The 25,606-nt window shown below is 38.8% G+C and overlaps 1 protein-coding gene across 6 annotated transcripts in view; it reads right to left on the reverse strand.

The window, feature by feature from the left end:
• Positions 1-286: 286 nt before the first annotated feature.
• The window catches only part of BCAT1 (branched chain amino acid transaminase 1), an 82,527-nt gene continuing 57,207 nt past the window's right edge, over positions 287-25,606 (reverse strand). For 4 of the 6 annotated variants that reach the window (XM_074357305.1, XM_010946523.3, XM_010946522.3 and 1 more), the window contains 5 exons: positions 22,954-23,096; positions 17,673-17,758; positions 14,894-15,034; positions 12,960-13,034; positions 287-6,684 (listed from right to left, as the gene is read on the reverse strand). In XM_074357305.1, coding sequence (XP_074213406.1) covers positions 6,643-6,684; positions 12,960-13,034; positions 14,894-15,034; positions 17,673-17,758; positions 22,954-23,096 — 487 coding nt within the window. In that variant the 3' untranslated portion in view covers positions 287-6,642. Of the gene's footprint in view, positions 6,685-12,959; positions 13,035-14,893; positions 15,035-17,672; positions 17,759-22,953; positions 23,097-25,606 lie in introns of those variants that run through there. The other 2 variants (XM_074357304.1, XM_074357306.1) reach the window with 2 other exon arrangements.

A 25,606-nucleotide genomic window follows, 5' to 3' on the forward strand; every position in this document is an offset into this window, starting at 1 on the left:
AAAGACAGATCCATACCCAGGGGAAAGGACAATTCTTAAATGCCCATTGTATTTCTTACCCACATGTTTAAAAATACGAGACATATCTAGACTCTACGCAGGTGTATGGTTTCAGGTCTTTCTGGTGTGCTCAATTCCTTCACTCTCTCAATGTCATTTTGGTTTAAAAATACCATGCAACATTTACACCCCATGACCCAAAACCTTGGAACATCATAAAAATAACTAAGCGTTATTATTTTATGCATTCAAAAATGCTAATGTCAAGAGACGACACAAACAGGAATCCTTTTAAATTGTTTTATTGGTGACAGAAACAGTGTATAATTAAAGATTTCATGAGGAACCTGCAAACAATAAAGAATTTGTCTATTGCCAGCAAAATACAATTATTCCAGGTCCTTCAGACATTACAAATGTAGAGTTCTTTCACATCAGATGGTTCACACGTAACAAAACCATTTCAGAATGCTTAATTGTGCTTCTACAAAACCTTCGAAGAATGAGGTACTTTCCTTTCCCCACTTGTATTTCCCACATTTCCATCATTACACTTTAAGTGAGCTTAAATCCTTTTAACATAACTTTAAACAACTTTTCATGATAGCCAAGCCTTATTTATAAAGTGTTTATTTCTTTCTACTTGATCATTCTACAAGAGAATGTCAAGAATCACTACACAATAGGAGAAAATTTGACACAAGCAATAGGTGGGGTTTTCCCATTACAGTAAGATTTAGATGCAAGAGAATATGTTCTAAAAATTCCAGAGAGAAGCTGACATTCTCCCATTTCAATCTATAAACTCTTAGTTTAAAAACTACTTTCTCAAACTACTTATTTTTCTCTCAGCTACCATATCAAGTAACCATAAATTCTCCAGAACAGTGGGTTAGGCTCCAGGTACTAGCTAATTGGGTAAATCACTGGATGGATCACCCATTCTCGTAAGTCGCCAGGAAAACATCTGCAGAATTTATAGATGCACACGGATGAGCTGGCTTATCTTTAAGACTTCATTCAGATCTACTTACAGCCATATTCTTGAGAGAAGTCCAACACTCTTCAAAAACGTATCAATAAAGTAGAAATTGAAGCAGGTATCTGCATTTCTTTCTCGACCCTGAGAATGGCTTTAATGACCATTCTGAAATTAGCTTGCGGAAACCATTGCCCATTTTAGTTAAAAATGAAATGATAATATTCAACTTATTTTCCAATCAGTTAACCTTCACCAAGGAAAGGGGAATGATGGCAAATAGTATTTCCAAGGAGAAGAACAAGTCACTGTCTACTCCTTGCCACTTCAGCCTCAAGAAGATTCAAAAATCTTACAACAGTTGAAGAAATGACATCAGAGGTCTTATAAACTATGCAATTCTAAAGTCTTCTTCAAATCGGTAGTAATCTAAAGTGGTTTCCTTGTAACATGACCATCAGATCATTATCTCAAGTTCATGGCTGGATCCTAATACCTGATGAGCTGGCCACTGTATTTTTATTCCCAATTGGCACTCTTTGTACTTGGCACCTACGTTGAAACCTGAAGCTCCCTGTGGTTGGCAGAAAGAGGAAAAAAGCTCCCTTGGACAACAAAGAAGCAAGTTTGAATTTTTTTCTTCCTATTTTTCCTTTCTTTCTCTACTTCCAGTTGTTCTTCCTCTGACATCTTCTCTAAAGAAAATTTTCTCCATTCAGTGATGGGTAACAAGGAACACAGCCTTTGTGATAGTGGATGTGCAGAGAAATCTGTCAATTAAATCAACATGGGGGGGTACTCTTTTTTGGGGGGGGGAGGTAATTAGGTTTATTATTTATTTTTAGAGGAGGTACTGGGGATTGAACCCAGGACCTCGTGCATGCTAAACATGTGCTCTACCACTTGAGCTATGCCCTCTCTCCAAAATCAACATTTTAATTCATTCCTACATCACAGCTCATAATTTTTACCATCCCAACAGTGGATTCCATAGATAGAACACTGTAAAACCCAAGTCTTAGGCCTTGTTAATCAGACTACTGTGGTATGAAAAATATACTTTCAGAAGAAAGGATACAAAGATTACTTAAAACTTTGATACATATATCCAGTAGGTTTCAAAGACCACCTCATTTCCAAAGACTGGATTTCATGCCTTTATCATTCACTTGAGCAAATATGTTTACGTATATCTGATCCCAGGGGATTATTTACCCACAAACACCTCTATATTCTGTTGATGTTTCTTTATCACCTCCTCAAATTAATACCTGAGAAGTCTTTTACTACGGCATGGATGCAGAAAATGAAAAACCGCTTTCTTCTACCTTTGTATTTTTAAAGGAGCTTTTTGGCAATGATAGGAAAGAATCTCTTTACAATTCTTTAAATGGCCTTTCTTTTGAAACCTCAAACTGTGAAAAACTGCTAACGTTAGTTTTCACCTGCTATTTTCTGAGTAGCTGCATCCATCATTTTCAAGCTAACAGTCTAAACAGTTTGAGTCATAAATGACAATTCCCAGAAAAACTCACTCTAGGGACATTTTGTTCATTTCAATACTACTTGACTTTGAGTTTAAGAAGATCAGCAAGAATGCTGTCATTTGAGGTGTTCTTTTGTTATTTGTACCATGACAACTTAACATTGCTCCAAAAGAACGGTGAACGAACGTACCAGGTTTGCAGTGAGCAGTAAACCAGGAGGTAATTCACACCAACAACCCCTCAATGCTAACCTACTCAGTAGTTTTGCAGGGGAGGAAAGAAGGGAATGGGAAAAAGGACACTTTTTTTAAAATGAGATGAAAATGTTCGTTGTGATTTCTTGAATACAGATGTGCTCTAGCCTTTGTCTTATTATCTAACTACATTAAATACTGCTTTTCTATCTAAAACTTGGTTTAAGTAGGAGTGAAAACTCCATGAGGGTAATGTCTACCTACTGTTTATTTCCTAAAACTAACTTCCTAATCCCTACTGTGTGCGTTGTGTTGGACACAGATTTGTGGGTACTCACTCTACACTTACCAAGTTAACTGATCAAATTAACTATGATCTCTATGTTCTTTGTCAATTAATAAATAACACTTAATGAAAGGGTGGTACTCTTTGCCTCCTTTTGCAAGGGCAGATATTTTGAAAACAGTTGAACACATTCTACTTGTGGCAAAACAAAGTGATGGGTGTTATAAAGTACCTACAAAAATTACTTGCCAGGATTACTATTTATTAACAAATTTTCACATATCCACTGAAGAAATGCACATTACAAGGAAGTCATTCTTTGATCATACTGAGAATCAGGACATGAAATCAGGGATTCTCCTTCCAGTGTTTCTCTAACCCCTGTCTAAGCTGTAGTGCATCCCATGAATATTTATTGCTCTAAGTACTAGAAAATATCATTCATTGAAAGTTAACAAATGCTGTCATTTTCTGCTTCAAATACATTCTTCCCAATCATAAGGGTAAACTGAACATATAATTCTAAAAAGGAACTTTTTAAGGAAAAAGAATACAGTGATTGGGCACTGAGTGGGAACGGGAAAAAGAAATAAGCTTGTGTTGACAGCTGGTTTTACAGCACAAACTCCCTAAAGCAGAGCTGAAACTGTAGCTTTAATAAAAGACTCCGACAAGTCTTTTGACCAAGATATACTCATTAATTGCCTTCAAGTGTCCAAGAGTGCATGGTTTGAGCAAAGCTAAGACTGCGTGTTTGGGCACAATTATATCAAGTAACAAAACTGACATGAGCAATTCTAACCCAGGGTGTATAAATTCTCGTGTCCTCAGGAGGGCTGAACCCGTCAAGTCATATACTTGGTGTTACGCTGCACTATCTTCCTGCTGCCTCTGATCGTTTTACTTGTGACAATCTTTTGAGAAAACAGAAGATGTAGGAAAAACAGAGATTCCCTAACAAGGCTTCTTAGCCATGCATTCCTCTTTCTCTTTTCCTTTGTACTTTTGAAAGCAAAGGCTAAAACAGACATTATTAGTTTATTCACTCCTGGCAGCTGCAGGGCCTGGGGAGCATGATACACATCCGTGAAATGGGCTTTTCTTTTGGTGTGTCGTGAGTTGAGTCCTTGATAAGTGACTGGAAGAAAGAAAATTGCTAATAGCAAATAGCTTTCGGAAACATCTTTAGGAAGTGCTCAGGTTTTTGTCCAGTGCCTGAACGGTTCATGTTAAAACCTTGGTTCTACTAACGTGTTTTGAAAAAGGCTGACAAACTTGGTCTGAAATGTAAAAACTGAAAAAAAAAAAAAAAAGTGGGAGGAAGGGAACATGCAAAATAAGTTAATCATTATCATTTTAAGTGCCACCAGTTCTGTTTATATTCATGCACATGTGAATGCTGAATCTCATTTGATCAACCCAATTAAACATTAAATAATTGCAGCCAATTATGCAAATATCAGCAACAATATTAATTTGTTGATCTTTTTGAGCAGATTAGCCTCACATGTTCCTAATGCTAGACTATCTTACGCCTTAAATGATCAATTAGTGTTACGATAACCAAGTCTCGAAGAATGGATAATTGCCTGGTTATAATCTGCCACTCTTGCTGTATTAATCCACTGCAATTAAACAAATAGTGCACAAGAAAAAAAGATGTGCAGATGTTCCTTTTAAATCTATTTAACAAGTTAGTGTCAAGGTCAATTTCCTGCCTTATTACTTAAACGAGAATGACAGATTGTGTTCTCCAGTTTAGGGGACCTTCAGCTTTTTAAAAAATGTACATCCTTCATCTTGATTCAGTCTGGTAGAAAGGGCTTAAAAGGCTCCTAAGGTTTGTTGAAAGAAATCAGAGACATAATGTCAAGACATACTGTTCTCCAACTTTTACAACGAACATGTCTCGCCATACTAAATTTAGAGATGTAAAGTATAAAATGTATTTGTGGCAAACGAATGATTTCCATTTCTCATAGGAATGTGAGTCTGGTTATTGTATGCTACTTGACAGATAAGAATTATACCTGAAGTCTTTTCTAGACTACAATACTGAAAACGAGGTCACAGATTTAGCCACGGCAAACGCATACCCTTAGAACACTACTTGGTGAGCGTGTGCAGAGGACAGTGAAAATACTTCAGGCCAGAAAAGAACAGACTCTCCTAAGACTTCATATCACCAATCAAAAGTCCCCTAAAAGATATTTTTACCATTCCTTTTCATCTTATACTTCCCTCATTTTCATTTTGCCATTCCTATCTAAAAAGACCCCATGGCCAAAAGTCTTGGAAAAAAATCAAAGCCCCATTTGCTGTGTGCTGCTTAATGCCTCAAGGAAATTTTTCCAGCACGTCAAACTTTTAGAATTTTTTTCCTTGCTCTGAAAAGAGAATGAAATATGATCAGCAAGATGAAAGTTATTAGGACTGAAGGAAACTAAAATATAATGTCTGAGAGTCGACCTTCCAAGGGTAAATGTTTTCTATCAAGATTTGACTTTCCCCTAGATAAACCAGGATCCAATTTTTTCACTCACAGCTCCTAAACAAGGAAAATATCATCTCTAATTGCTTTCCCTGTCCCCTAACCACGTGCTGCTTCAATCCCCATTCAACAGAAACGAGCACCTATAAAACCAAAGTACAAAAACCAGAGCACATACCTCTTTGCTTTTTACCAAAAGAAGAAGAAAAAAAAAAAAACTAAATATGATGATTTATTTTGTATTTAACACTTAACAGATATGTACTTAACATTTTCCATTTGGTTGGTTCAGTATCATGACCTCTCGAGAGCTATTATTTCAATTCCAAGACAGTCTTCAAATAAGAAATAATTCCTTCCACAAACTATGACTCTGAGTATCTCTAACGACTTAGGAGTCCGCGGAAAATAAAGATATGAGGTACACAGAGACAAACTCAGAATCAATCGTGTATTCTAACAGAGGTTTCGTAGTATAGAAACAAAGAAGGTACACTTCTATAGAAGGTAAATGTTCATTCATTCCTTATGATGTGCCTGGCAGGGAGGGATACAAAGATCTAGAAGGCACCAGCCCCTCAGTCTCGCAGGGAAACCTGACAGCCGACTGATTACAACACACGTGGAGAGGACAGTGGTGGCCCCTACGGATGCACATGGAGAGCTTGGCGCAGACTGTGGCATCAGGAAGGAGGATGACATTTACCTTCAGGAGGACTTAGGGGGAGCCTGGAAGGAAATATGAGGGGAGGAAATCTAATTTCTCAAAGTCATGATTTAAAAAAAAAACAAAAAACAAAAACATTTTCGAAGGATGTGTCACAGGAAATGGTTCACCCGTGAAATTTACTCAGATCAGCTTTCCAACACAAAAAGACTCCTTTGGTTGAGGAGCAGAACATAAGTTATGCTACAAAATAAACATCTTTTTATCTGGGTGAAGTACTAAGGGAGGCACCAAGATGACGGAGGAACACTCTCTGCCTCTACTTTCTAGTGATGGTAAGGTAAGCTTCTACGAGCAAGTCTATAAAACACCATTGGATGAAGGCAATTCATTTCCTCTGGCATGAGGAAACCGTCACCCTGGTAACACTGAGAACACAAACTACATGATGCACAACTGAAAAAAGATGGCCGAAGAAATTCCTCATAATTCAAATGCAACAGTCTGCCCCCTGTTACGATACCCTGTTACTCTCCATTCAGGATATGAGGATTGTCCAGTCGCTCTCCTCTCTTCCGTACTACAACAGAAGCAAGAAAACATGTTTTAGTGTAAAAGCTAACAGTGCAGGAAGAGCTTATCAATAAATGTAATGATACAACCAATGTTGTACAAAAGGTTCACTTCTGCGAAGGAGCAATGTCAGCCTCAGACCCATCCTTTTCCGCGTCCCTCCAAACCTAACGTTCTATTGAAAATGGTCCTAAATATAGGACAGACGTCTCATTGCTCATCTCGCAAAAAAGTTTCTCCCTTGTGATAAAAAAAAACAAAACAAAAAAACAAAAGGTTCACTTCTGTTTTGAACATTAAGAGCATATTCATATTAAAATGAGATTTATGTACTGAGAAACAAATCCCTGGAAAGAATCACAAACTGTACAATTCTTGCTGGTGTAGGTCCCTTACCTATTGGAAAGTACATACCTTCTCTTTTTTTCTTTCTTTAAATTTTTAATCTTTAATTTTTAACTAATTTAACCAGTCTTTTTTTCTTAGGGAGAGTAATTAGGTTTTTATTTTATTTATTTTGATGGAGGTACTGGGGACTGAACCCAGGACCTTGTGCACGCTAAGCATGTGCTCTACCACTGAGCTCTACCCTCCCCAATTATGCCTTTTCATTACCGTTTAGTATTTAGCTTCTCATCACATGAAATGGCTCTTTAGTCCTAATACAACTTCATTTGAAATTCATATGAAACATCAGAACTTATGAATTGGAAAGAATATTCATGATCCATCTAGAATGCAGGGGGTGAGCCATGAGTGGGGCTCCAGGCTTTCCTTCAGAACAATTCTACTTCCACTGCTTTTGTATATTGGGATTCCAGGAGAGGTTTCTTCTGTAGAAAGTTCCACTGCTTAAAAATCAAGTGTGAATGAACTTTTAAAGCCCAGCTTCTCATTTACGGACACGAAGTCTCCAGGAAAAGCTGGATCAGAGCCCAGCTGTGCCTCTGTGCAACGCTGTTCCTCCTACGTTACACTGTCCAGGTGCCTAAAAGGGCTCTGAAGACCTCAAAGAGCAGAATCTATCAAATGGGTAAAAATACTGGAAGCCAAGAATGCGTCTACCTACAACCTTCTGGTTTACAAGAAAGGGAGAATGAAGGAAGCCCAATGACTCTAAGTGACTTGCTTAATCCACAGTAGAAAGGTGTGGCCTCCCACTGCGGACTCTGTTGACTCACAATGAACGTTGCATACAACATTTTCAAATCCTGCCTCATTTAAATATGGTGGCAACACAACTTAAGGTAAGAGCAAAATATGTGTTTTATTTTTCTAATTTGGAGTCCCATTAGTACATCAGATACTTGAGCCATTAATAATAACTGAGCATCAGCATATTGACATGTGGGCAGGTCTACAGACAGTGGCTCAGAAGCAGGATAATTTCATCTTGAATCTCATCGGTCAAAGTCAATTGGCTTTCAATTAGTTGTTTTTATAAAGAGTTGAGATCAATTCTGACTCCAATGACAGTCATAGGCCCTATCATTCTACAAACTTGCATAATACATATCAAGGTTTCTCTCCCTCATCCTGCAATTTATGCTTTTATGTAAAATCATAGCATTCTGAGATGTGATGTGTATCCAAGAGAGGTGATAATACAGGTAAACCATGATAGCTAGACCTAGGCGGTTAGCAGTCCAACTTTTCATTTTGATGATGGATAATGCAATTTAATTTTTCAAGGCAAAACACTTCAAAGTAGAGATGGCAGGTTTTTAGCTGGGATAGAAATACTACAGGCTTTCCTCAAAAGGTGTCCTGAGAAGGAGGGGAAAGAAAACCCTCATCTGCACAGGCAAGGCTGTCTTTGTACCATCGTCAGCATTGTTCACTCAACCACAGCAGTGGCCCCACACCTTCAACATTTGCAACGTGGCAAATCCAAGTTGAGCCTGTGGGATGGTATTTTGAGTCCACGTGGAAGACAAGTGGTGTGATGTGCAGAATTGTCCATCTTTTCACCCATTCCAGTTAGATCACTAAACTAAAACATGACTAATGTCAAGCTTATTCCTTACATTCAATGTATGGATGCCTTTGCCAAAATGCCCGTTACATTCAGCAGAAAATTCTTAGCCACTGAAAAGGCCAATCGGCATGTCATGTGCTCACTCTCCACAATGCCAATAAAAATACCACCAGTGCTGCTCACCAGGTCACTCATTTGGCATCTTGTTCCAAACACTATTCAGCGGCCATGCAAGGCTCTGTAATCCCGTAACAGGAGGAGAAAGGTGTATTAGGGAACAGGGAGCGGCTGGGAAGCTTGTCAAAGGACCAAGTCATCAAGACAATCTGGAAACGTCCACTTGAAGGGGAGCTCAGGACCTCAGCGGGGAAAAAGGGTGGGGCTCTGTCACGGTAACTAAACGTCATCAAGCTATTTCACTGAAAAGGAGAAAAACGCAACACCTACTAATGGTCATTTAATTCTTACAAAGCTGCAGCCACTGGTGGGAAAATAGACTTTTTAATTCTACGTGGTGACGTGCAATCAGAAATTCAGATCCTGCTCCTACCCCATTAGGCTTGCTTTCTTTAAACTACTGCAATCACTCCTTCCACTTGCTGAAACTGTGAGAGCCGCCCTGCCAGCTACTCAGACACGCTACCCTGATATTTAAGATCCAGTTCCAGCTTTCACCTGGTCCTGACAGCAGTCTCGATACGCATCACACTTTGAAAAGCTCAAAATCAGGTTCTCTGAAGTTTTTTTGAAAAATAATTTACCATTACTCAAAAGCTTCCTCCCATCTCTTCTCGGGATGTGCTAACATACAAGGGCAACGCGCTTTGGCTCCTAAGTATTTCTTGGTGTGTCACTCACCCATTCGTACCTTTATTCATTTATTCAAGAAACATTACTGAGTATGGACTACAGCCCAGGCTCTGCGCTGAATCCTGGGGTCACAAAAAGAAAACAGCTCCCACATGTAAACAACCGCAGAACAAAGATAAGCGTGTGACTATTCAGAATACAGCTTAAAGGTCACAGGTGATCATCCCGGGGCTACAGAAGCTGGAGGAGGCAGCCGCATTTAAGTGGGTGCACGTGCATTTGTGCTGGGGGAAAGGAATGCTATTCAAGAGATTTGAGAGAGTCCTAAAGGAGGTGTGTCTGGAAGGGCCACCAACACCTTATCAACAGGCAAACTGTGGAGAGCAAAGCGTACTGGAGAACAGAGCAGACCCCAAATGGCAGGAGCAAAGGGGAACAAGACAGTGAACGGAACAGCAAAGGACAATGGGAAGGAACAGAAACACGGGCAGCACGGCGACGTTCTCCAAGTTCAAGGTTAAATATGAACCCAGAAGTGTTTTCCTTTGTTGTGTTTTTTTCTTTAAAAAGAGAAAAGGAAAAAAAATTGTCATTTGAACTACCTCTATTCTAACAGGTGTTTGCAGGACAATCTAATAAGACTCAGGGAACTATATGGCTAATTAGCCAAATGGAACGAACACTTAGCCTCAGAGGTTCTTACTCGTACACAGAAGTACACAAGGTAAATGAAAATCCAGTCTGTGGTTAACGAGGAATTTTCCCCCAGGTCACACTGGCAAGAGCTTTAAGGATTTCAGCAGTGTTGTTCTCATCTTCAATTTACCAGAGCGGTTCACAGGAAACATCATGTTTCCATGTAACGTCAAAGAGATCAAATGTAAAACATGATGCAATTCTATGCTTTTTCCTCAGTAATTACTTAAAGTATTTTTCTTGGAGAGAAACAGACAATTTAGTAGCTTGGCTGACAGCACCAATTTGCCATCTTGTACGAGAATAATTTTGAAACTGTAGGTTCCACGCCCACAGGCATAAAATAACTGAAGAAGAAAGAGGTGGTCTTAGATTCCAAGTGGATGGTTCTTTGTTACTTAACAACTTGGAGGAGATTTGTGGTTTAATTCAGAATCACTGTATTGTCTCAAATATCCCTTTGTTTCTTTGTTCACTAAGGGGCTCTGAATGTGTCATTGGTTTTCAGTCTTACTAACATTGTACTTCACTACCTAGAGTGAAAAAGAGAAATTATGAGCTTCTTAGCCACAGGCACTAAGTTATATAGAGAATACACACAGGCAAGAGGAAAATGTATTTCTTCTCATTCTCTGCTTTATATATAACTTTTACTTTTAAACCTTTTCATATGGTTTCATATTTAAATTGAATAGATTTGTCCTTCTATATCAGTGTGCTCCGATTTCTCTAATTTTGGAATTACTTTTTCCGCTACTCCATCGCCAGCACCTGCAACAAGGCTCCAACACACAGTTTACGCTCATACCTTCTATTTTTGAATCAAAAACATTCCCTTCCGTCATCTACATTCTTGGCTTCTGTAATCTTTTAAAAATGGTCCTTCTGAGACCTTTTGTAATGGCTTCCCATCTGGCCCCCAAATTGTCTTTGGGCTTCTCTTATTCATACTTTAGTTTTTGGGTGCATATATTTTGTTACCATCTCAACAGGGATGACACACATTTCTGTGTTTGCCTTCCACAGCTTCACAACCATGTTGGTTGAACACCTCGACTTGGCTTTTCCTTCTAAGTGATATTTTAGAGAGTTTAATTTTTCCCCTCAGCCTAGTTGACTACTTTCCCTTTCCTTTTAATCCTTTACATCCAAATTAAATAACTTCAAATTTTCTTACTTCATATAATTTCTAAGAGGTAATTCTGAAATCTCTTAAGTGTAAACTGCTATAGAATGAATCATGTTCTTCTGGTCAATTTAAGAAAATTCTCTGAAGTCATCTTTTTATCACTATAGCCACACTTTCTCCCTTCTTAAAAATCTTGCACCTTCTTTTTAGATAAAGGTTTTCACAGTCTAGCCAATTATATATATTTGGCTCTATTTATGTTTTTGATTGAGCAAAACACTAATAACTTGTCCACCTTCATCAAATTTACTCAGACAACTCTAAAAATAAAAATACTTGAACCATCCATGCATTTTTTTAAAAAATTCAATACTTTTGATTGCTTCTATGTGCAAAAAGTAGAAAACAACTTTGAGTAAATTTTAAGCCTTCCAATATTAAGCTATTCCTTTATTTAGCTCATAGAAAATTCCTATGGAAACATTTATTGAAGAACAGAAGTAAGACAATTCATTGGTTCAAAGACCACAATCATTCTTTTCTTTTAATGTTGTACATTTTGCATAAGTTGCTAAATCTTCCAAAAACAAACAAAAAAAAAAGATAGCATTTTTATCCAAAGTTCTCAATTGCTCTGTAGGGACCTGCTGCTTTCCCAACCAAATTTAAATTTTTGCTTAGGGTTTGAGACCCAGCACTATTTGCTGTCACCCCATCAATCAAACTTGATTTCACATTTCAGTATAAATCTTGGCTCCTTCCAATATTTTTAATGACCGACAATCATGGCATCTGGGCTCAGCAAATTTTAGTATCTTTTATTGGTGATCCAGGTTTACCTGGTATTTGATATGCCCACCTGGAAAGATGTTTAACTGCCTGGTGACATTATTGTAGATTGTTGCTCGGAAAAAAACAGACAAAACAGAGTTCGCAGTATTAAAAAAAAAAAGATGCCCACTTTTTGACCTGATAATTACAATCCTAGGAATTTATCCTAATGGAATAATCAAAGATATACTGTTCATAATAGTGAGAGAAGTTCCAACAACACGAATGTCCAGTAAGATTTCTTTAAAAGTTATCTTATATCAACGAATGAAGTTCACTTAAACTTTATACACGGAATTTTAAAATTTATTGATATGAAAAGTAAGATTTATGAAATGAAAAAGTTTAATAATTATGTATGATTCCACTTTGTTAGAAAAAACTAAAAATATATAAATGCTTATAAAATATTGAAAGTTGAGATATCACAACTTAAGGGTGGTTCTGTCTATGATGGAATCAAAGGTAATATTAATTTTTTTCTGTGCTTCCTTCTACTTTCAAGTTTTTTTCTTCTACAAAAGCAATTCAAGAGATTTTTAAATGTTATCAAAATTTATATATATATATTTAAAACATTAAGGAATTTGGAGTCCCTGACAATGTAGATTGAAAATATTTCCTCCCTTCCTCCGTTCCTTATTTTTCTTTAAACATGTAAATTTTTTCCCATTTCTGTTGTGCTCATGCCCACACATACTATCAGAAACATCTTCCTTAAATTTAATTTGTTGACCTCAAATGGTATTCCTTGCTCAGCTCTTCTCTCCACTGAAGTATGATTTGGTTTTAGGCTCTGAATGAAATACGACGGCGTTTTAGAAAAAGAAGCCCTTACCTGAATATCAGTCAATTTGTCCAAGATGCGGCTTGCAAGCTTAGGACCATTTTCCATGGTTGGAATGTGTATAGTCTGTGAAAGAAGACCAGAGACCTTGAGGATATCCGTGTACAGGGACAAGTAAGACCCACAGCAATTCTCCTGAAACAAGGAATCATCCTCTGACAAGCTGGGCATGTGTGCTAGCTCCTTGCACTGAAGACTCTTTCTTATTCTGAATTTGAATAAAAATGATCTAGCCAGTGACAGGTTGTTTATTTCCTACCAATTGATTTTTAGGGCACAACTGGTTTACATGCCAGTCTTCAGGCTGATTTGAGGAACCACTGAGAAGCCAGGGGTACCTACGATAGTGTCTAAACTTGAAGAATCGTACCTCTCTCTTCCAGCATCCTTCCAGGATTAGCCTCCACATCGAACCCTCTTGGCAGGAAATGAGAAATCAAAAGATATTTTGCCACAAATTAAAGCAAGTCATTTCAGGGACAGAAACTGAAGCAAGCCCATGTGTGCATAAAAGGGAGTTCTAAATCCACCTATTGTAAGTCCAACCTCCAGGGGCCACAACCTCCACAAAGTTGGACGGCATGGTTAAATGAATTCAAGGGTAGAGATTTCATGATCCAAATTCATATTTTGAGTCCCTCCCAGTCATTCCTTGCTGATTTGCAGCATTTTGAGAGTTTGATTACAATGTGGTAGACAACCCGTACCCTTACTTCTTCTGATTGTGCCCTTTAGGATGATAGGATAATGAGATGTAACTTTTGGCTCTAATTGCCCCCTAAAACAAGAGCATAAAAACGTGTTAAATCTAAAAGCTTACTTTGGGAGGAGAACTAACACCTGGACTTTAAATATCTGACCTAATGACAACTCTAGTTCATTGAAAGAGTGGACCCGGAAGACCCTACCTAGGTATTACCACGATGAAAGGGGAAACAGTAGTATTACAATCAGTACGAGTACTGATATATAATACAATAATTATTCTCCTGTGAAACTATCAGTCTGTAGATGGAATTGTCTTAGGAGCCATCCCTTAAAAGTAAGTTTGAAAGATCTCAAGCAAGGAAGCAACCACCATTTAAATCATCAGCAGGGGGAAAAAAAATCCAACCAGTTGAGGAAAACAAATTATAATATTGAATTTAGAAGCCAATAGGATTTGTAGTAAATGAGTAATTTGGGCAAATTCACGTCATAAGAATAACGCCCACGTGCCTTTAAATTATAAAGTTAGATGAGGATGTTAATCGTAAGTTTTGGAAATGTGTTATAAAAGGGAAAGCAAAAAAATCTGAGAAGAGAATGGCAGTACAGGACCTATCAATGAGACTAACTTAGTAAGAGGAGAGAATTTCTTCCAACCAAATGCTTGAGTTCTTTTTGGACGATTTTAGTAAATGCATCAGATTTGCCAAACAAAAATTTTTTTTATAAAAGGGCCTAAATAATAATAATGATGATGATAAAGACAATGATGAAGAAAAAAGTAGGAACTGATTATTCAAATGAAGTTTTTGGAACTATTCGCTATTCCTACTGCAGTAGTTTGGAAGTACTTTTGGGAACCGAAGACTGAAATTTAACCGCTTACAAAGACTTCCTTAGTGAGCTGCTAGAAATGAAATGAGGGTTAAGTCTGTTGATACATCTCCAGTCCCTAAACTGACACAAGGCAGATACCAAGGAAAACACTGACTTCCCACCCTGTGGGAGCTGACGGGAAACCACTGGAAAGATGAGGAAGTCATTGGCTAACACAGGTTCATCAGGACAAACTGCACTGCTGTGGTTAACAGAATGCCAAGTTATTAAGAAAAAACTCCTCTGCATCTTGGATTAATTAGCATGTCGTTCAAGTATTTAAAGAATTCAATGATAGGCAAGCACTTGGAAATGATAGGACGTGAGGGACACCATCTTACCTCACCCTTGTACAGAATGTCCGACACCGGGCAAACGACGCAGGCGGTACCCGAACCAAACATCTCCCTCACCCGGCTCTCCTCCAGGGCTGTGGTCAGGTCGTGCATGGTGAGGTACCGCTCTGACACCTTAAACTCCCCCTGTTTGAAATACAAATGAAAACAAATTTTTAAGGAAAAGGCAGGCCAAAAAAGCCCTCCGGTACTTTACATTCTTAATGAACTCAAATAATGCCACAACCATCCTTAGAGGGAAAGCCAGAGAGAGTGACACCATCTTATTGGGAAGCAGGCTGAAGTGCTAAGCAACCAAGTCCAAGGTCACAGCATCTCTAAATGAGATGATCAGAATATAAAACACAGGATCAGCATAAGATAGATGGTATGTTTTCATACATACCTGATTATTTTGCCTTTTGTTATCACGGCTAAAGTCTCACAAGTTGACACATCTACTTAATGTGTGCACTAAACCCTATTTATCCTAAAAGAATATACTATTATAGAATATTAATAATTACAGCTAGCATTTTATCAGGCACCCATTACACACCACGTCCTCTAATTTTCAAGGTGGGTATTATCACCCCCATTTTACAGATGAGAAAATTAAGGTTCAAGGAGGTTGAGTGACATCCCTAAGGCCACACAGCTAGTAAATGGCAGAAACTGGATTTGAACTCACATCTGATCCAAACTGGCTCCAAATCTGGTCCTCTTTCTACTGTGTCTTTTATGGAATAAAAACAAAGACTGAGTTTAAATATCTGAAATATTTCATTATTTTTCAAACACTGATAGTATATTTGGACTTTGAGAAATTATATTGTATGTTTTTTTACTTCCTATACTCACTGATCTATTGACTTTATAGCATTAATCCTTTTCCTTCTCTTTAGTGCCATGTTAGGCTGAGTTTCATCACAGAATTATTGGTGTAACCTCTCATCGACTTCCACTGAACTATTTGAACATTTTATTTGCTCAAGGAGAGGAAATGGGAAAAAAATTCTGATGCTTTTAAGCTATGTTTAAACTATCTGTTCAATATTCATTCTTTAATCTGTTTAATTCTCATTCTCCTATGTTAGTGGTTAAAGTTCAAAGTTTGTCAAGAGGCTTTTTGAGTCAAAGGCAACACAGAATGGATACTTTTTCTGAAAAATATAAGAGTATGTTTTAAAATCTACAAATCCACAACAGATGAAAATGGAAATTACAGCCCTTGGCAAGATTCAAAACATTAGAAGAAGAAAGCATCGTGTTGTACGTGTATTTGGAAGGGGAGGAAAATATGCCTGCAGTAATAGAAATATGGCTTTTTGCAAGTTTCAGTTTACCTCTGTCTGCAATTTGCAATTACATTGTACACAGGTAAATAAATAAATAAATAAATAAATAAATATAAGTTAAATAAATAAAATTCCAGAAAATCAGCCAAGTTAACTGAAAACAAGCTGAGTTCTGTGTGCTGGAAAAGAAAAACAAAAATTTCTTGTGTATAAACAGAATTGTTTTTCCTCTGTTCACCCTTACTTATCTTTGGACAATTTCCCCTGTCTGGCAAATAATGGTAACCCCCCACATGCCTTTTGGCATTTATGTCTCACTGTTTTAAAAATAAATTATAGCTAAGGAGTCAAGAAAAAAACTTCCTCCATAATAACCTATTTTTCATGCTAGCAAATCATTAGCGTGGGAAAGCATTTCCACTTGCAACTTGTCATCAAACCTTCTGTACTTGGTTGCTTTTTCTCTTTAATAAAACAAAAATTACTGAGCTTGGAAAATACATCTTTCCAACTGCAAACATATTTAGGACAGGGCAAGCTGTTTGAAATTATACCAACAGTTTGTAAATGTCATGCCCAACGTGTCAGCCAGCATGCGGCAGTTGGGTCTTGTCGACTTCGGGGTTTTGTAGAATTATTTATAGCACATTTTCTCTATTTCCAAAGCCTTTTCCAGAGGAACTGTACTCCCCTAGATGTGTGTGTTTCTAAACATTTTTCCTATTAGCACAGTTTGACCACAGTATGCTCAAAGCCTTTTCTTGTCCCTGGGAGACCATTTTAACACATGGGTCAAAAGTTCCACCCAAGAACCTTCGCCAGATAACCAACTCATTCAATCTTCATCTTGAATATATTAAGTCATTTCCAATACCGAATGGTTTAACACAGTTGCCTGCGTCGCATGGATCAGAAAGGCTACTGAAAATAGCTTTCTATTTGCTTGAACACTTAGATTTTAAAATAAGAATGTATGTGAATTTGGGAGGACAGGAGGCAGGAAGGAGGGAGAAAGAAGGCAGTCCAACTAATAATGTTTTAGTAAACATTTATATGTCAGTAAAATTCTTCAGCTTCTATGACAAGCATGGTTACATGGAATAAACAGAGGGAGGAAGGACTGTCACTGCCATCTGGAAACAACACACTTAGACGTGAAAAGTTAAGGACAAGCAAAAAGGAAGCATGTGAAGTGTAAAGCAGGTGAACTGGTAGGAGACACCTGGCGTGAAGCTTGAGCCAAGCACTGGAAGACTTCTTCACTAGGACGACACGCTCAACTGGTTTGGGCCTGCCCTCCCGATAAACAATGCTTATTTGATAGTCTTGCCAAGACAGTCCTCCTAGAAGAGTTCTTGTCACTCAAGATTTAAAGATTAGATAACACTGGTTGGAACAACAGGGTATTATTTCAAAGCAAAGCTGGGCTTCGTTTGATTCCTTTTTGTTTGATGCTTATGAAAGTTGCTCGCGTCGAAGGCACCCACCCACTTGTGTGTCAGGTCCAGGATGCTCTGCCTCGTCACTCCTGGGAGAATGATGCCATCTAGCGGAGGAGTGACCAGTTCTTCTTCTGTCAATTAGAAATCGGAAGAATTTCAAACTTTAACTTTATCAACCATGCCCTTTATCAACAGCCACTAAAACAAAAAAATTACTCTCATCATTTTGCTGGTAATAAACATGAAAATGACATGACTGTTCTGCATTGTCAAACTGCCCGCATCAATTCACTCTTCAGGTAAATCCTTACATTTGGGGGGAAAAAAAAAAGAAGAAAAAGAAAGGAAATCAGTCAGCTAACCATCTTTAATTTATCCTGAACCAGGAAAAAAATGAGATGGCTTTCCACTAACAAACAGCAAGAGTTATAAAATATTCTTAAGAGGAACATTCCAAAGTCAAAATGTACCTTCGTGGTTAAAGCTGGTTAGTAATTAGAAAAATGTAGTGGGGAGGGCATGGGGCTCTCAAGTGGTAGAGTGCATGCTTAGCATGCACAAGGTCCTGGGTTCAATCCCCTTACCTGCACCAAAAAACTAATTAAATAAATAAACATAATTGCATCCCCTCGAAAGACAAAAGGAAGGGAAGGGAAGAGTAGGGAAGGGAAGGGGAGGGAAGGGGAGGGGAGGGGAGGAAAAGAAGAACGTAGACAGACCCTTACTGAGAAACACAGGGCATTACAGAACATTCTAAGAATGCTGTGGAGAAACCCAGCCCTAAGAAGGGTGCGTGCCTCAGGCTGGCCCCTGTTCCCACTCTGGCCTTCGACAAGTCTACCTAGAGTGCTTTTCAGACCCGGTGGAGTACCCACATCAAATATGGAGATGCTGGCTTCACCCTCTGAGACTCAGATGCAACACGCTCAGGGTGGGGTCGAGCATGTACGTGGCTAACAAAGAAAAAATGAAAGAAGGAAAAAAAGAAATCCAAAACACAGACCAGAACTCCACGGCTGACTCAGAAGAGAGCCAAGGCCGAGACAGTGGGCTACTACGAGAATGACCTCAGGCCCTCCTAACCACAGCGAAGGCTGGCATGGTCAGCTGTCCACAAGAGTCACTGTGGTCCGCCAGCCATGGAAGCCTCCTCACACAGGGTGCCTCTGGTACTTACCATCCCCCTCCTCCTCAGCTGGCACCCAGGATTCTGAATCTAGGGAGAAATTCGAACCTTAAACCATCTCTTTATATAGATGTTGAACCCTGTAAAAGATGGTGTATCACCAATCATGTGTCTACAGAGGAATTCTCCCAGGGTAGGCTGGAAAGGATCAAGCTGTGTAGACATCACACTGTCTTTGAGTTCCAGGGCTATTTTTGCAGCAAAAAAGGACTTCAGAAATCACCTGGCGCAGCCCTCATTTTATAGAAAAAGAAACTGAGGCCCTAAAACTTGAGTTACTTGCCAAGGTTGGTTGACACTGGGGAGAGTCAGGACCAGAGCTTAGGTCTCTCAACACTGGGGCCACTTCTGTTTCTCTTCCTATATTGTGGTCTGGGCTCACTCACCCCACTGTGAACACATCAGACATCCCCAACAACAAAGCTATCCGGAAAACCAAGACCTATATTTGCTCCTGTGTCCCCAAAACTCAGCAACCTATCTGGCCCAGAGTGGTACGTAATAAATATGTTTGAACTTAAAAAAGAAGAAGAAGAAGAAGAGTCCTCTTTTGCTAGGATAGAGCAGCATGACTTCTTTGAATTTTGTTTCTAAAAATCATCTGCTGAAAACCACTTTCTGGAAAGAAGAAAATTTGTTCTTGGCAATGTTCTTAGGGCTACTTTGTGTCATGTTTAGCAGGATTGATCTCAAAACAAACGTGTTTTGCAGTAGCTAGCTAGCTGGATCGATAAACGTACGGGTCTCTGTGTGTATGCATAAATGCATAAACACACCACACGCAGAGACAAACACTTCCCGTGCCCCGAAACCGGACCTCTCCTAACGCTTACTGAGCTCTGGGACTGCAATAAAGTTAAATGAAAACAGCAGCCCCACCATGTGCAAATGCAGGTTTGTGAAATATATTTAACACCCAAAGCTGTAACCACTAGCCTGAGGTCAAGGAACAGAACATCTGCTTCTCTGGTTCCCAGACAGCGATGATGACACGACAACATTTGGGTGAGAAATATTCATTTTCCTCTGCAACCACAAACATGCTTACCAGAGCCAGCCCTAGCTCCAGATTGCCCAAAAGGAGGGAAACAGAGCCTACGAACGCAGCTTGTTTTTGACAGAGAGATCATTTGTAGAGGATGAATTCAGAGGCAATCATAGCAGGAGTCATCTGAGACTTCCCAAGTTCAAGCACTAATGGGAACCAGGAATGTGGGTTTGCATTAAGTGTCCCAAATGCCAGCAGTATGATTGTTCATTCGTTTCCACAACATATACTGAGCGCCTACCACATGCCTTTGCTGTTCTAAGCACTATGGATACAGCAGCGAACAAACTGATATAACTCCCTGCTTACTTTCCAACAGGCAGAGGCAAACAATTATGTTAAATACTATGTTAGGTGATGGAGCAGGGAAAAAGTGATGGAGAGTGCTGCGGGAGAGTTTAGAATATTGAGGTGTCCAAGGAAAGCCTCACTGAGAATGGGATGGGATACGCGGCAAAGACTTGAAGGAGGGGAGAGGACAGCCACGCAGAAGGAGTTGGTATCAATGCCCCCTCAACTAACTGTGAACTCAGCCACCACAACTGGGGCTCATCCTCGGGGAGCTCTGTTGTTCAGTACAAGATAAAAGTGTTCTGGGGGAAGGGTATAGCTCAAGTGGTAGAGCGCGTGCTTAGCACGCACGAGGTCCTGGGTTCAATCCCCAGTACCTCCATCAAAAAACGAAATAAATAAAACCTAATTACCACCCCCTGCAAAAAAAAAAAAAAAAGCTAAAAATGTTTTTCCGACCTTGAAGAGCAAGTGTGTGTGTTCAATTAATCATCGACGGAATAAAAACAGAGAATTCAGGGCTGTGTGATCTTACCACACCGGGGTTGCTGTTACTGGAATCAAAAGCCGCACGAATTACAGGCCAAGTACCACAAAACAGTGCACAGCCCTGCACAGCCATCCTGTCCCCAGAGGAGCAGGGAGAGGGGGCGCTCATTTGGGGGAGGGTGGGTTACTCCTGAAAGAACTCTGTTTATACCTCCAGTTGGTAAAGTTTGGGGAGGGGGAGGGAAATCAATACTTTACTGATTTTTTCAACTCATTATTCTTTGCATTTTCCTCACACCACATGGTATAAATCAAAGTTACTGGAGTTCCTTCAATGTCTTTTTTTCTTTTTTTTTTTAAGCCCGAAAGTTATTCTTGACATTCTACTTACTTCTCTCACACTACTGTTCAAACATTTATTCCATTTCCTTTCTCCCTCCTTCAGATTTTATCTGATCTGTCAGGTGAACACCCTCAAACTAAAGGAGTTTATTCACAGTAAAATTAAAGTTATCTCAGGCAACCATAGCCTGAATAGTAACTCTTAAGGTCTGGTATATTTTGTAAGAGTCAGAAGACAAATTCATTCCTTTCTGTTCTGTTCCACCTCCCATGGTGGAAATGGTTCATGATTATTGTTTGGATAAGGGGTAATTTTTCACCAGGACAGTTCCTGGTGTTTCTGGTTAAATCATGTGGTTCTGATTCAGACTGTGTTTAAATTCTGACCTCTCCCATCCATAAATAAGGATGGTGCCACTTCTGTGTGATGTAACTGGTTTTGTTTGGGGTTGTGTGTGGTTGTTTTTGGGAGGGTGGGGAGTGGGGGTGGCAGTGGGCAGGTGGAAAGAGTGAGTTGAATTAATTTATCATCTCTGAAGTGCAGAGTTCAGCACTGGCTGAATGGAAGAATGAGCATGATCTATATATTTGCATGTGCCAAGGATTACCCACGGTCAGCCCCCAGGACAAGGTGTACTCACCACACCTTCTGTTTATTCTAACACTGACTGGAATTTAAGGCTCATCTTAAAACTCTCTGCAAGTCATGCTCAAATTAGCTCTGAAGTCAGCCACATCTGAATCACCATTTTCCTCTATTTGTAGCCAAATAACAAAAGGAGCAACAGAGGCTACTGTTGCTGCTTCAGGATGAAAACATCATAGAAAATTTTAATTAAAACCAGTTCCAAGACTTCATAAGTATTGGAAACATATTTTTTAATAGGTTGACTTTTTTCCCCCCTTAATTAAAAAAAAATTTTTTTTGAGGGGGGAGGAAATTAGATTTATTTATTCTTAGAGGAGGTACTGGGGATTGAACCCATGACCTCATGCATGTTGGGCATGTTCTCTAGTGCTTCAGCTATATCCTCCCCTCCTCCCCCGGAAACTTATCATTTTACATTTCTAGTTGTTACATTAAATATTGTGAAATGAACAGACTAAGAATGTAAACAAGCCATAAAAATGGTTTTAAATGTTTTGACTATTAAAATTCTAATGCAAATAAATGCATATATTTGTATTTTTCTCCTCCATTAATGGGAAAAATATCATTTAATCCAATACCACAGACATTGTCAAAATGTCACTGAACCCCTGTTGTCCCTGCCAACTTAAACAACAACAACAACAAAAAAAGAACAGCAAAGAGGGATAAAAATGAGCATGCAAGGATATTAAAGGTAATAAAGTATTGATTTTTATAGTAGGCATATAATATTGAATGAACCAATCTAAACACAATTCTCAAATAGATTGATTTGTCCTTAAAAATAGTGTTCTTTATTTAAATTGGGCTCCAGAGTAAACCTGGAAGGTTTCTAATGTACTATCAAAATATGTAGGAAGAGCATCGATTGCTAAATGAATTGCAGCGAGAGAGTACACCAAATTTCCTATCAGTAGAAACAGTAGACGATGTTGGTTACTATAGCATTTTATACACAGTATGTGGTGAAAAGACCACTGAACTGATGATCTGAAACCCACCTCCAAATGCACGGGATTTCAGATAGGAAAAATGGAAAGAAGATGGCAAGGGGGATAAGGCAGCACATCTTCAAAATGTGGAGATTTAAATTCCTTAAGTTGACATCTCAATAGTAAGCACATCTAAGCCAAAAAAACAAAACCAAAAACCAAAGTAAACTTCAACTCGTGGTTACTTGGACAGCAAAAGCACAAAAGTTCTTAGATTTTGGAAATTGTGCTTCTTATTCTCTTGTTCTAAGGTTCCAGTTCTTTTCTTTCCAGTCCCACTGAAAAGGACTGAAAAATAGCAAAGAGCTGAAATCTGAGTACATTACCTCCATCTTCATTTATCCAGTAAAGAAAAAGATTCATAGTTCCAACTTCAGTTATCTGATTATCCTCTCCATAAAGCCACAGAACCTGCTGGCACCCGTTATCCACTGCTTCACACTGGGCAAAAAGAGACGAGCCATAATTCCTTTTAAGAAAGAGGAAATACACTGATTAGGAATGTATCTCAGCCCCTCAGCACCCACCTCCCATTAAGTCTTTAATTCATGTGTGGATGTAGGCAATGTACTACATTCTTAGTATAAATACTCTCTAGTTAACTGCATAATATTAAAGGAAACATTATATTCACATGTGGATGTAGTCAAAGCTCTATGTTCTTAATATATATACATTCTACTTAACAGCATAGCATTAGAAAACCTGAATGGTCTAAGGAGGGAGGGTATAGCTCAAGTGGTAGGCTGCATGCCAAGCATGCCTGAGGTCCTGGGTTCAATCCCCAGTACCTCCACTGAAAAATCAAATAAATAAATAAACCTAGTTACCTCCCCCTGCCAAAAAAAATTAAAGGAAAAAAGAAAGAAAGAAAACCTGAATGGTTTAAATGCACTCACCTAAGAGAGAGCAAAGAAAAACCATGAAATCCTAACTTGAAAAGTAGATACAGGCAAAGAGCCAGGTTAACAGTTAAAAGTTATCAAGTTAAAACTGAATTACTTCATTTAAACCCCACCAACACTATGAGTTAGTCACATCATTATTTTCACGGTTCAGATGAGAAACTGAGGTTTAGAGAAGTAACTTATATCAAGTTACAGCAATCAATTAGCAGAGCACCAATCCTGTGCGCTCTTAACTGAGACCTTTCAATACAACCAAGAAATGCCTAATGCCCGAGGTCTAAATTCCCTAAAAGGTGAGACAAGATGTTAAAAATTCTGACTTTAATCAAAAAATATTCCAAAAGCCTATTTTTCTCAACCAGCACTATTCACCTTGGATTATTCAAAATCAAAGGAACATGGCATATCTTCCTGGAATGACAGTGCAGTTTAGTCAGTTTTATTAATTAACTAATTACTTGGAGAAGTTTAAGTAAACATGGTAGGGGAGCAATTTCCTCTGTGACCCATAGGGTAAGATATAACTGATATTTACCACCCCATCCCACCCCTGAAAAAGGGCACATGGAGAATAAATTCAAACTCAAGAGACAAGAGATTTAAATATCTTGGAACCGTCTTTTTTAAAGAAGACATATCTTGAGAAATGGTCTATTATTTGTAAGGAAAACTGACTTCTAAATTGAACAGAAATACTAATGTTTTTTATACCTTAAAATTTCATTTGGCATGGGGAGATTCACTCATGACCTTGCCTCGCTCTCTCACTGTCCTCACTAATTCCAACTCTATGTTGCCTTAGGAGAAAAGGAAGTAATATTTTAAATTTATCTTTTATTTAATTTAAATGGGAAAATTTTGGATTATAATACAAAATATGCACCAATGTTTTAAATAGAACATGAGAGTCCTCAAATAAATGTGATGCATGCTTGCCTTCCTAAGCCCCTGGTTGTATAATTCACTTTCCTTGGCTTCCAGAGGACAAGTAGCAAACAAGTTTGAGAAGCACTTCCATCCAACAATCGGGGCTAGAAAATAAACCCTAGACCTATCCTTGGACTGTGAAGCCCCAAGAAGTACACAGAAACAAACAATCAAACATACGACAATAACTATTACGAAGCATTAATGTTACCCTCCACAAAACTACACACCGAGGTCCTTTAAATGATCTCTTCTACATCTGGGCAAGATTAAAACATGTAGTATTGTCTAAGTCAAGGTGTAAGTTACGTAAAAAGATCATAGATCATAGTGGCTATCGGCCATCCTCATCTGCACAGCTTCTCTGCCCACTCTGGTCCCTTTGGCTCTTCCCATGGAGCCAAGTCCTTCTGCTTGGGTGGACAATTGTAGCATCTTGCCCTGCCACAACTGAATAAAAGGGTGGGCATGTCACTAAGCTGCTTCTGAGTTCTTCCTCAAGCTCATTCACTCATTCATTTTAATGCATGAAACCTGAAAGATGTGTGGCTTCCCTTTAGGAGCAGCAGTAGCTTGCTTGCTACGGGATGTAAGCCTGGGTCTATGTGTCCACGATTACCAGCCTTCAAAGGAGAAGGCATCTGAAGTGGGAGAGACCCTAGGCTAACACAGAGCCAGAAGCCATGACAAGAGATGGAGGGAGAAGGGAAAGAGAGAGAAAGGGAGGGAAGAGAAGGATTGGAAGTGGTGTGGATTGGAAGTGGTGTGGGTTGGACACAGCCAAGGGCAAAAGAAACCTGGTAACAATGACTTGACCCTAGTTGGTCCACTGCTACCATCCTACTGACATGAGCCAATCAATCCTTTCTCTGCTTAAAATGGTTTGAGCTGGGCCTTTTGACTTGTAACTCAAAGACTACTGACTAATAACTGAAATATTTTAGAAAACTATGGGAAATAGGCATTGTATAATACGGCCACTGCAATCTGAGGCATGAGGTTTACTCACACCAACATAGTGTTAAGATTCATTAAAAAGACCCTCCAAATGTATACGTCATAACAGATAATAAAATGTAAATTACTGGTCAATTTGGAAATGACACAATTCTGAAATATAGGAGGCTTTCATTTTCAATGACCA

Source organism: Camelus bactrianus, chromosome 34 (assembly GCF_048773025.1).
Source record: "Camelus bactrianus isolate YW-2024 breed Bactrian camel chromosome 34, ASM4877302v1, whole genome shotgun sequence".
Classification (NCBI taxonomy): Eukaryota; Metazoa; Chordata; class Mammalia; order Artiodactyla; family Camelidae; genus Camelus; species Camelus bactrianus.